Genomic DNA, 12,000 nt, shown 5'->3' with positions numbered 1-12,000 from the left:
GTTGGGTCTAATTGTGTTCCTGTCCTGGGACTCTGTGGGGTCTGTTTGTGTTTATGCCGAGGTAGGTATAGTTTTTCGTGTGCTATAGGGCAGGTATTTCCAAACTTGGGTAATGCCATCGGGTACGCCAAATAAAATGTGCCATTTTTTCAGTCCATTTATATTTTCCAACGGGGCTATACATTTGGGTGAGTTTTTTTTCTTGCCTGAGTAGCCTCGTTTCACTTCCAAAAATAAAATTAAACCATCTGTGTTGTTATTTTGCAAAACACTAATGTCAAATACAGGCCTAGTCAAATAATTAACATCCAATCACATTAACCATTACTCTCTCACGGGAATTCCACTAACGGTTCGTATGTAGCCAAATGTGGCTGCTGCTCATGTTGATATTTGTACTGATGGAGCAAAAGACAGGGAGACATAGTGGAGTGGTAATGCGCGGGCAAGCAGTTGCTCCCGAAGCCACTTGGGTACACTGCAGCATCCACCGAGAGTTGGATGTTTTGGGCACTACAGTGAAAATGGTTAACTTTGTTAAAGCAAAGCCCCTGAACTCTCGTGTATTTTCTGCACTATGCAATGATATGGGCAGCCGACCATGTAACGCTTTTACAACATACAAAGTGCGCTGGTTATCAAGAGGTAAAGTATTAACACATTCTTTTGAATTGAGAGACGAGCTTAAAGTTTTCTTTACTGACCATAATTTTCAGTTTCTCACACGACTGACCTATGTGGGTGATGTTTTTTCTCGCCTGAATGATCTGAATCTAGGATTACAGAGACTCTCCCCAACTATATTCAATGTGCGGGACAAAATTGAGGCTATGATTAAGAAGTTGGAGCTCTTCTCTGTCTGCATTAACAAGGACAACACACAGGTCTTTCCATCATTGTATGATTGTTAAATGAACTCAAGCTTACGGACAATGTCAGATGTGATATAGAGAAGCACCTGAGTGAGTTGGGTGCGCAATTACGCAGGTACTTTCCCGAAACGGATGACACAAACAACTGGATTCGTTATCCCTTTCATGCCCTGCCTCCAGTCCACTTACCGATATCTGAACAAAAGAGAGCCTCATCAAGATTGCAACAAGCGGTTCTGTGAAAATGTAATTTAATCAGAAGGCACTACCAGATTTCTGGATAGGGCTGCGCTCAGAGTATCCTGCCTTGGCAAATCGCGCTGTTAAAACACTGATGCCCTTTGCAACTACGTACCTATGTGAGAGTGGATTCTCGGCCCTCACTAGCATGAAAACTAAATACAGGCACAGACTGTGTGTGAAATGATTTCAGACTGAGACTCTCTCCAATACAACCCAACATTGCAGAGTTATGTGCTTCCTTTCAAGCACACCCTTCATTAACCTGTGGGGAGTTATTCACCATTTTAGATGAACAGACAAGGTTTTATATGTAAGATGGTTTAATAAAATCAAAATGATTAATTATTATTATTTGTGCCCTGTTCCTATAAGAGCTCTTTATCACTTCCCACTGTTGGGTTCTGCGAATCTGAAATATACTTATTCGTGTCACTGAGGGAGAGAGGCTAACGTATCAGGGAAAGCGATCACGTGGCAGGCATTGATAAGGGGAGAGAGCCATGGATTAGTAATGAGGAGGGGAGGGGGGGGGGGGGGTCGTGGTCGAGATCAGGTCAGGTCACGTTAAGGGAGAAAGAGAAGTTTATGACCCGTATCACTTAGTTTCCTGCCTAACAGTAAAGATACAATGTTTGTACAGATGTGTAAGAGGAGACTCAGCCTAGGAGGAAGGGTTACATATCAGTGCTTGTGTGGAGAAAAAAAATTCTAATCGAGCTGAGCCTCTGGGAGAATAAACTTGTTTAAGCAGTTCATAATGTCCGGTGAGTTTTATACTCTGAGAATTAGAACCGAACACCACGCGCCTGGTTGTGACAAAAACGCACACTCGTTATTATTTTTAATACATGTAGAGTGTGTGTGTGGCAGGCTTACAACGATGGCAAAAAACAACATTTGAGAGTGCGCTGACCCTGGTGCTAGAGGGGGTACAGCTGGAGGTTGAATGTTTAATAAAGGGGTACGGGACTATAACAAGTTGGGGAACCACTGCTCTAGGGCAACTGTGTCTAAATGGGATTTGTATTTGTGGTCCTGGCAATTGGACCTTTTTTGGAACACCATTATTTTTGACTTACTGAGATTTACTGTCAGGGCCCAGGTCTGTACAATCTATACAGAAGATCTAGGTGCTGCTGTAGGCCCTCCTTGGTTGGGGACAGAACCACCAGATCATCAGCAAACGGTGACATTTCACTTCAGATTCTAGTAGGGTGAGGCCGGGTGCTGCAGACCAATGTTTCCTAAATAAAAAACGTAGGCAAATTTCAGGTCTACTGAGCGCAAACTTGAACAAATTCTGTGTCTTCTTGTGCGTGTTTACTGTGAACACTGAGGCTGTACCCGCTTTAAGTTACAGTTTTACTGTGAACACTGAGGCTGTACCCGCTTTAAGTTAAAGTTTTACTGTGAACACTGAGACTGTAGCCGCTTTAAGTTAGTTTTACTGTGAACACTGAGGCTGTAGCCGCTTTAAGTTAGTTTTACTGTGAACACTGAGGCTGTAGCCGCTTTAAGTTAGTTTTACTGTGAACACTGAGGCTGCACCCGCTTTAAGTTAGTTTTACTGTGAACACTGAGGCTGTACTCGCTTTAAGTTAGTTTTACTGTGAACACTGAGGCTGTACTCGCTTTAAGTTAGTTTTACTGTGAACACTGAGGCTGTACTCGCTTTAAGTTAGTTTTACTGTGAACACTGAGGCTGTACTCGCTTTAAGTTAGTTTTACTGTGAACACTGAGGCTGTAGCCGCTTTAAGTTACAGTTTTACTGTGAACACTGAGGCTGTACCCGCTTTAAGTTACAGTTTTACTGTGAACACTGAGACTGTAGCCGCTTTAAGTTAGTTTTACTGTGAACACTGAGGCTGCACCCGCTTTAAGTTAGTTTTACTGTGAACACTGAGGCTGTACTCGCTTTAAGTTAGTTTTACTGTGAACACTGAGGCTGTACTCGCTTTAAGTTAGTTTTACTGTGAACACTGAGACTGTAGCCGCTTTAAGTTACAGTTTTACTGTGAACACTGAGACTGTAGCCGCTTTAAGTTAGTTTTACTGTGAACACTGAGGCAGTACCCGCTTTAAGTTAGTTTTACTGTGAACACTGAGGCTGTAGCCGCTTTAAGTTAGTTTTACTGTGAACACTGAGGCTGCACCCGCTTTAAGTTAGTTTTACTGTGAACACTGAGGCTGTACTCGCTTTAAGTTAGTTTTACTGTGAACACTGAGGCTGTACCCGCTTTAAGTTACAGTTTTACTGTGAACACTGAGACTGTAGCTGCTTTAAGTTAGTTTTACTGTGAACACTGAGGCTGTACCCGCTTTAAGTTAGTTTTACTGTGAACACTGAGGCTGTAGCCGCTTTAAGTTAGTTTTACTGTGAACACTGAGGCTGCACCCGCTTTAAGTTAGTTTTACTGTGAACACTGAGGCTGCACCCGCTTTAAGTTAGTTTTACTGTGAACACTGAGGCTGTACTCGCTTTAAGTTAGTTTTACTGTGAACACTGAGGCTGTACTCGCTTTAAGTTAGTTTTACTGTGAACACTGAGGCTGTACTCGCTTTAAGTTAGTTTTACTGTGAACACTGAGGCTGTACTCGCTTTAAGTTAGTTTTACTGTGAACACTGAGGCTGTACTCGCTTTAAGTTAGTTTTACTCTGAACACTGAGGCTGTAGCCGCTTTAAGTTACAGTTTTACTGTGAACACTGAGGCTGTAGCCGCTTTAAGTTACAGTTTTACTGTGAACACTGAGGCTGTACCCGCTTTAAGTTACAGTTTTAACAGTGGCCAAGTAGCCTACTGTGGCTATTTGATCATAATGTAGACCTACCAGAGTGGCCTACCATCAAAAACAATGGAGAAAATGCATCCCATAACATTTTAACATGGAAATAGCTGTTCTATCATTCAGCCTACTGTAGCAGCCAATGTGTGGTGTTCAATGTAGACCTACATTCCATGAGACTTTTGGGGGGGAAAACATGCAGAGGGTCTGTTACAACCTGTCTCAAGATTGTAACAATGGGAAACCACAGACTGAGTAAAGGAAAAACAAAATTAATTTCTTCCATAAAGAAAGTAAACACTCACAACAATAATCAGATGAGGCTTGAAGGTCAGTAAATTAGGTGTCAACTGCCAATGCCACAACGAAACAACCAAAAGCTCTGCATGGAGAGAGGAATCTCTTGCTGAATGGGGAAACAGTTGCTTTATGCCACAGCTGAGCTGTCACAGGTGTGCCCTATCAGCACTGACCACCCTCCCAGCCCTGCCCACCTCTCCTACTCCGCCCACCAATCTCCTGCTCCGCCCACCTCTCCTCCTCCACCCAGCAATCTCCTCCTCCACCCACTTCTCCTCCTCCACCCACTTCTCCTCCTCCGCCCACCTCTCCTGCTCCGCCCACCTCTCCTGCTCTGCCCACCTCTCCCACTCCGCCCACCTCTCCTACTCCGCCCACCTCTCCTACTCCGCCCACCTCTCCTACTCCGCCCACCTCTCCTACTCCGCCCACCAATCTCCTACTCCGCCCACTTCTCCTGCAGAAAGTAAGCACAGCTAAACCCAGTAGACAGAGCAGGGAGGGGCGATAATGGTGTTGATGTGAGCCATTACCAGCCACACTTGACATTAACCTGTTTATCCACTTGTTCTTCAGACAAGGAGGTGACTGAATGTGTGCCCTCGTTAATTCTTTGATTATATATGCTGAAGTGGGTGCGGCTCAAGCTGCATCTCTGTTTCACCCCCCCCCCCCCCAGCCCTGTGGAAATTAATCTGTGTTTTTATGCCAATTTTAACCTATTGAAATCTCCTGCCCCTCCCAGGGGACCTATTGACCTCTCCTGTCCCCCCCAGGGAACCTATTGACCTCTCCTGCCCCTCCCAGGGGACCTATTGACCTCTCCTGCCCCTCCCAGGGGACCTATTGACCTCTCCTGCCCCTCCCAGGGGACCTATTGACCTCTCCTGCCCCTCCCAGGGGACCTATTGACCTCTCCTGCCCCTCCCAGGGGACCTATTGACCTCTCCTGCCCCTCCCTGGGGACCTATTGACCTCTCCTGTCCCCCCCAGGGAACCTATTGACCTCTCCTGCCCCTCCCTGGGGACCTATTGACCTCTCCTGCCCCTCCCAGGGGACCTATTGACCTCTCCTGCCCCTCCCAGGGGACCTATTGACCTCTCCTGCCCCTCCCAGGGGACCTATTGACCTCTCCTGCCCCTCCCAGGGGACCTATTGACCTCTCCTGCCCCTCCCAGGGGACCTATTGACCTCTCCTGCCCCTCCCTGGGGACCTATTGACCTCTCCTGCCCCTCCCTGGGGACCTATTGACCTCTCCTGCCCCTCCCTGGGGACCTATTGACCTCTCCTGCCCCTCCCAGGGGACCTATTGACCTCTCCTGCCCCTCCCTGGGGACCTATTGACCTCTCCTGCCCCTCCCAGGGGACCTATTGACCTCTCCTGCCCCTCCCTGGGGACCTATTGACCTCTCCTGTCGCTGCCCCTACAGGTCGGAAAGATGAAGACCTCAAGATGGTGGCAGCAATGTTCAGTCATCAGCTTCCTGTTAGCTGTGTGGCTTCCTGCCTGGATCATGGCCCAGACAACACCCCCTACCCAGGGCACCACCTCCCCCAAACCCCAGAACGACCGGCTGCAGTTCCGTCTGGTGGGGTACCCCCGGAAGCACAACGAGGGGCGCATCGAGGTCTTCTACAAGGGAGAGTGGGGGACCATCTGTGATGACGACTTCTCTCTGTCCAACGCCAACGTCCTCTGTCGGCAGCTGGGCTTCGTCTCCGCTACGGGGTGGACACATAGTGCCAAGTACGGCAAGGGACTAGGTGAGGGACCACCTGCAAAATGGCATATATTATTATGTTCTGTTTATATATTATTATATAATATGTCTGTTTATACATTATTATTATTATTTTATATGTTCTTTTTATATATTATTATTATATAATATGTTCTGTTTATACATTATTATTACTATGTTCTCTTTATACATTATTATTATTATTTAATATGTTCTGTTAATATATTATTATATAATATGTTCTGTTTAAATATTATTATTTAATATGTTCTCTTTATATATTATTATGTAATATGTTCTCTTTATATATTATTATTATAATTTAATATGTTCTCTATATATTATTATTTAATATGTTCTGTTTATACATTATTTTGTAATATGTTCTCTTTATATATTATTATTATTATGTCATATGTTCTGTTTATATATTATTAGATACTATGTTCTGTTTATATATTATTATTATTATTTAATATGTTCTGTGTCAGAGCATGGCGTCATGTTAAAGACGTTTTAATGGTTTCCTGTTGAAAAGTGATGAAGAGTAAAAAATGTTAAAAATGTGTTTTGCACAAGTGTTTTTTAGACAACTGCAAACTTGAAGGAGCAGGGCATTCAAGGTGATGGTCTGATGGAAACTCGCGATGTTGCCAGCCTCCATCTTGCTTGAGGAACAATAGAGAACTAACGAGGAAGCCCCCCCCCCCCCCCCCCCCCCACTTGTGCCATGTCATGAGGATACCTGTTACCATATTGAGATGTACCTTTAGTTCAGTAAATCAGGTGTTAAATGAGGTGAGAAGGAGGGTGGAGTACTACGGTAAAGTGTTTACTACTAGTGACTGTCTGTCTACTCTCTATGCAGGGAAGATCTGGCTGGATAATGTGCAGTGTAACGGAGGGGAGAAGAGCATTGAGCTGTGTAAATCTCGGGGTTGGGGCAACAGTGACTGCACACACGATGAGGACGCTGGAGTCGTCTGCAAGGACGAGAGGCTTCCTGGTTTTGTCGACTCCAACATCATCGATGTAAGGCACTAATTGTATTGTCATGCGCAGTAGGTGGGTTGGGGGTCAATCCCCTTTAAATTCCAGTCAATTCTGGAGTATATCGAAACCCTAATTCTATTCAATGCTTTTGAATTAGGAAAATGTTGAATTGGAATTGCTTTATCCATAGGTCTCTGGTCAAAAGTAGTGCACTATATAGGGATTAGAATGCTGTTTAGGATGTTGCCAGGCCTACTGATTAATATAACACTAGTGGATTAATATCAGTCTATAAGTAGACTGATATAGTAAACATTTAACAACCTAGCACAGCTCCACATGTAACTGGGAGAGACATATAGATTACTATGGTAACCAGAGACATACTGACAGACATATAGATTACTATGGTAACCAGAGACATACTGGCAGATATATAGATTACTATGGTAACCAGAGACATACTGACAGATATATAGATTACTATGGTAACCAGATACATACTGACATACTGATTACTATGGTAACCAGAGAAACTTTCTGCTGCTCCAAATCTATATCTGCTTCCCAAATGGCACCCCATTCCCTATGTCAGGGTTCATAGACTCTACATAGGATACAGTCTGTCAGGGTTCATAGACTCTACATAGGGTCCAGTCTGTCAGGGTTCATAGACTCTACATAGGGTACAGTCTGTCAGGGTTCATGGACTCTACATAGGATACAGTCTGTCAGGGTTCATAGACTCTACATAGGGTCCAGTCTGTCAGGGTTCATAGACTCTACATAGGGTCCTGTCTGTCAGGGTTCATAGACTCTACATAGGATACAGTCTGAACATGACAGGGACTAGGCCTGTAGGATTATACAACATTCAGTCTGCTGTCTGTCTGTAGTAAACACTACATTATAATACTATAGTAAATAGTACAGTACATTTATTTATTTAACTAGGCAAGTCAGTTAAGAACATATTCTTATTTACAATGACGACTTACCCCGGGCAAACCCTAACCCAGACGATGCTGGGTCAATTGGGAGTCCCATAGGGCGGTTCACAATCACATCCGGTTGTGACACAGCCTGGATTCGAACCAGGGTCTGTAGTGATGCCTCTTGCACTGAGATGCATTACCTTAGACCGCTGCTCCACTCGGGAGCCCATAAATGCTACAGTACATACTACTGTTCCTGGTGGGCTGGAGAGGCTTGTGTTCCTGGAGAGAAACCCTCCTGTAGGTTTTAACTCCAACCCTGTTCCTGGAGAGAAACCCTCCTGTAGGTTTTAACTCCAACCCTGTTCCTGGAGAGATACCCTCCTGTAGGTTTTAACTCCAACCCTGTTCCTGGAGAGAAACCCTCCTGTAGGTTTTAACTCCAACCCTGTTCCTGGAGAGATACCCTCCTGTAGGTTTTAACTCCAACCCTGTTCCTGGAGAGATACCCTCCTGTAGGTTTTAACTCCAACCCTGTTCCTGGAGAGAAACCCTCCTGTAGGTTTTAACTCCAACCCTGTTCCTGGAGAGAGACCCTCCTGTAGGTTTTAACTCCAACCCTGTTCCTGGAGAGAGACCCTCCTGGAGGTTTTAACTCCAACCCTGTTCCTGGAGAGAGACCCTCCTGTAGGTTTTAACTCCAACCCTGTTCCTGGAGAGATATCCTCCTGTAGGTTTTAACTCCAACCCTGTTCCTGGAGAGAGACCCTCCTGTAGGTTTTAACTCCAACCCTGTTCCTGGAGGGAGACCATCCTGTAGGTTTTAACTCCAACCCTGTTCCTGGAGAGCTACCCTCCTGTAGGTTTTAACTCCAACCCTGTTCCTGGAGAGCAACCCTCCTGTAGGTTTTCAATAGATTAGGGTTGGAGAGCCCTATACTACAGTTTACAATTACACTCTCATAGACCATTCACTATGTTATAACATGGCCGTGTCATAAGTTGACCGCTAGTGAGTGATTGTCCAACACAGTTGTAGTGTTAAACAGCACATAGGTGCCAGACTGCCAGTCTTTTTCCGTTTCCTTTTTCCTCTCTCCCTCCCCCTTATTGGACGGTCAGAGCTCTCTAAACAAGAGCTTTCATAAGGGTTGAAGTTTTAGTTTTCTTTTACACCGAATCCCTCCCCTTCCTCCTGCTCCTCCAGCTCCTCCCCCTCCAGCTCCTCCTCCTTCCACCTCCTCCTCCTTCTCATCCTCCGGCTATTGCTTCTCCTGCTCTTCCAGCTCCTCTTCCTCTCTGTGTTCCTGACTCCTCATCTGACCAATTTGGCGAACAGACAACAAACCAGGAGTTCAGCCTTCTCCTCTTCCACCCACTCACTCTGATCTGACTCAATGCAATGCAACACAGCCTGGGAATGAAGAGTCCAGTAAAAACCAGATACTATTACTGCCTTTAGTCAACCAGTTACTATTACTGCCTTTAATAACAACCAGTTACTATTACTGCCTTTAATAACAACCAGTTACTATTACTGCCTTTAGTCAACCAGTTACTATTACTGCCTTTAATAACAACCAGTTACTATTACTGCCTTTAATAACAACCAGTTACTATTACTGGCTTTAATAACAACCAGTTACTACTACTGCCTTTAGTCACCACCAGTTACTATTACTGCCTTTAGTCAACCAGATACTATTACTGCCTTTAGTCAACCAGTTACTATTACTGCCTTTAATAACAACCAGTTACTATTACTGCCTTTAATAACAACCAGTTACTATTACTGCCTTTAATAACAACCAGTTACTATTACTGCCTTTAGTCAACCAGTTACTATTACTGCCTTTAGTCAACCAGTTACTATTACTGCCTTTAGTCAACCAGTTACTATTACTGCCTTTAGTCAACCAGTTACTATTACTGCCTTTAATAACAACCAGTTACTATTACTGCCTTTAATAACAACCAGTTACTATTACTGCCTTTAGTCAACCAGTTTATTGTATCTGTAGGGCGTAACACAGTATCCTGCCCTGATTCCAGATCCGTTTTGTATCTGTATCTCTGCTGCTGCTGTCTTGTCATAGGTGTTAGACACCACAAAGAGATCTGGCAACATGCTACATAATGCTACGTTGGACCATACTGATCTTGAGAGATCCCATTCTGTTCCAGTCAGGATGTTGGATTAGGCTAACACAACTCAGGAGGCCTGTTTTATTGCTCTGAGGGGTCACCGGGCCTCACCCCAGCAGTCTGTATAACCCCTGACCCCTAAACCCATCGTTACAGGTGCAGGTGGATGAGAACAAGGTGGAGAAGGTGCGTCTGCGTCCGGTGGTGTCCACCAAGAAGATGCCCGTCACCGAGGGAGTTGTGGAGATTAAGTACAAGAACGGCTGGGCCCAGATCTGTGATGTGGGGTGGACCCCCAAAAACACACGGGTCATCTGTGGTATGCTGGGGTTCCCTCACGAGAAAAAGATCAACAAGAACTTCTACAAGTAAGTTTTACATTTTAAATGTACATTTTTGTCATTTTGCAGACACAGTTATCCACAGCGACTTACAGTTTGTGCATTCATCTTAAGGTAGCTAGGAAGCAGGGATTCACTCATATCAGTCATTAACGACGGGTTGGTTGTTTAGCAACAAAACAGACGCATGCTCAACTATTGGGTAAAACAGACGGTGTTGAAAACATGTAAACTATATTTCGTCACCATATATTTATTGAAAACATAAATGCATTTGCACAATGGGCACTTGTTGTCTCTCAAATACATTGTTACGTTTGTTGGTTAGCTAGCTAGCGAATGTTAGCCATATTAGCATTGACATGAAATCAATCAAAACCAGTAACCATGGTAACTACTGGGCTCTGTTAGAGAGAACAACAGTAACCATGGTAACTACTGGGCTCTGTTAGAGAGAACAACAGTAACCATGGTAACTACTGGGCTCTGTTAGAGAGAACAACAGTGACCATGGTAACTACTGGGCTCTGTTAGAGAGAACAACAGTAACCATGGTAACTACTGGGCTCTGTTAGAGAGAACAACAGTAACCATGGTAACTACTGGGCTCTGTTAGAGAGAACAACAGTAACCATGGTAACTACTGGGCTCCGTTAGAGAGAACAACAGTAACCATGGTAACTACTGGGCTCTGTTAGATAGAACAACAGTAACCATGGTAACTACTGGGCTCTGTTAGAGAGAACAACAGTAACCATGGTAACTACTGGGCTCTGTTAGAGAGAACAACAGTAACCATGGTAACTACTGGGCTCTGTTAGAGAGAACAACAGTAACCATGGTAACTACTGGGCTCTGTTAGAGAGAACAACAGTAACCATTGTAACTACTGGGCTCCGTTAGAGAGAACAACAGTAACCATGGTAACTACTGGGCTCTGTTAGATAGAACAACAGTAACCATGGTAACTACTGGGCTCTGTTAGATGGAAATGCAGGAAAACTCCACTGGTGACCAGGGCTCCCATATTCAGACATTAAATCCACACTAAATCCACACACACACACACACACACACACACACACACACACACACACACACACACACACACACACAATGAACCACAGACAGAAGAGTCCTTAAGATGTTTGTGTTTGGTTCTGGGACAGGACTTTTGGGTGTTCTTTCTGTTGTTTGTTTTGGGTGTTCTATGCACACAGTGAAGGAAAGGAATGCTAGTTAATTGTCTGCAGAACAGAGTCGAACAAAACAGAGCATAGCAGAACAGAGCATAGCAGAACAGAGCAGAACAGAGCATAGCAGAACAGAGCAGAACAGAGCATAGCAGAACAGAGCATAGCAGAACATAGCAGAACAGAGCAGAGCATAGCAGAACATAGCAGAACAGAGCATAGCAGAACAGAGCATAGCAGAACATAGCAGAACAGAGCAGAGCATAGCAGAACATAGCAGAACAGAGCATAGCAGAACAGAGCATAGCAGAACAGAGCAGAACAGAGCATAGCAGAACAGAGCATAGCAGAACATAGCAGAACAGAGCAGAGCATAGCAGAACATAGCAGAACAGAGCATAGCAGAACAGAGCATAGCAGAACATAGCAGAACAGAGCAGAGCATAGC

General features: G+C 44.5%; 1 protein-coding gene across 2 annotated transcripts in view; it reads left to right on the top strand.

Moving 5' to 3' along the window:
- LOC129842510 (lysyl oxidase homolog 3B-like) overlaps positions 1-12,000 on the top strand; it is a 74,453-nt gene that overhangs the window by 5,136 nt on the left and 57,317 nt on the right. For both annotated transcript variants that reach the window (XM_055911084.1, XM_055911086.1), the window contains exons 2-4: positions 5,634-5,967; positions 6,814-6,977; positions 10,175-10,386. In XM_055911084.1, the coding sequence (XP_055767059.1) occupies positions 5,643-5,967; positions 6,814-6,977; positions 10,175-10,386 (701 nt within the window). In that variant the 5' untranslated portion in view covers positions 5,634-5,642. The remainder of the gene's footprint in view (positions 1-5,633; positions 5,968-6,813; positions 6,978-10,174; positions 10,387-12,000) is intronic.

Source organism: Salvelinus fontinalis, unplaced genomic scaffold (genome assembly GCF_029448725.1).
Source record: "Salvelinus fontinalis isolate EN_2023a unplaced genomic scaffold, ASM2944872v1 scaffold_0045, whole genome shotgun sequence".
NCBI lineage: Eukaryota > Metazoa > Chordata > Actinopteri > Salmoniformes > Salmonidae > Salvelinus > Salvelinus fontinalis.
Note: the sequence above shows the minus strand (reverse complement) of the source record. Positions and strands in the feature narration are given on the sequence as shown.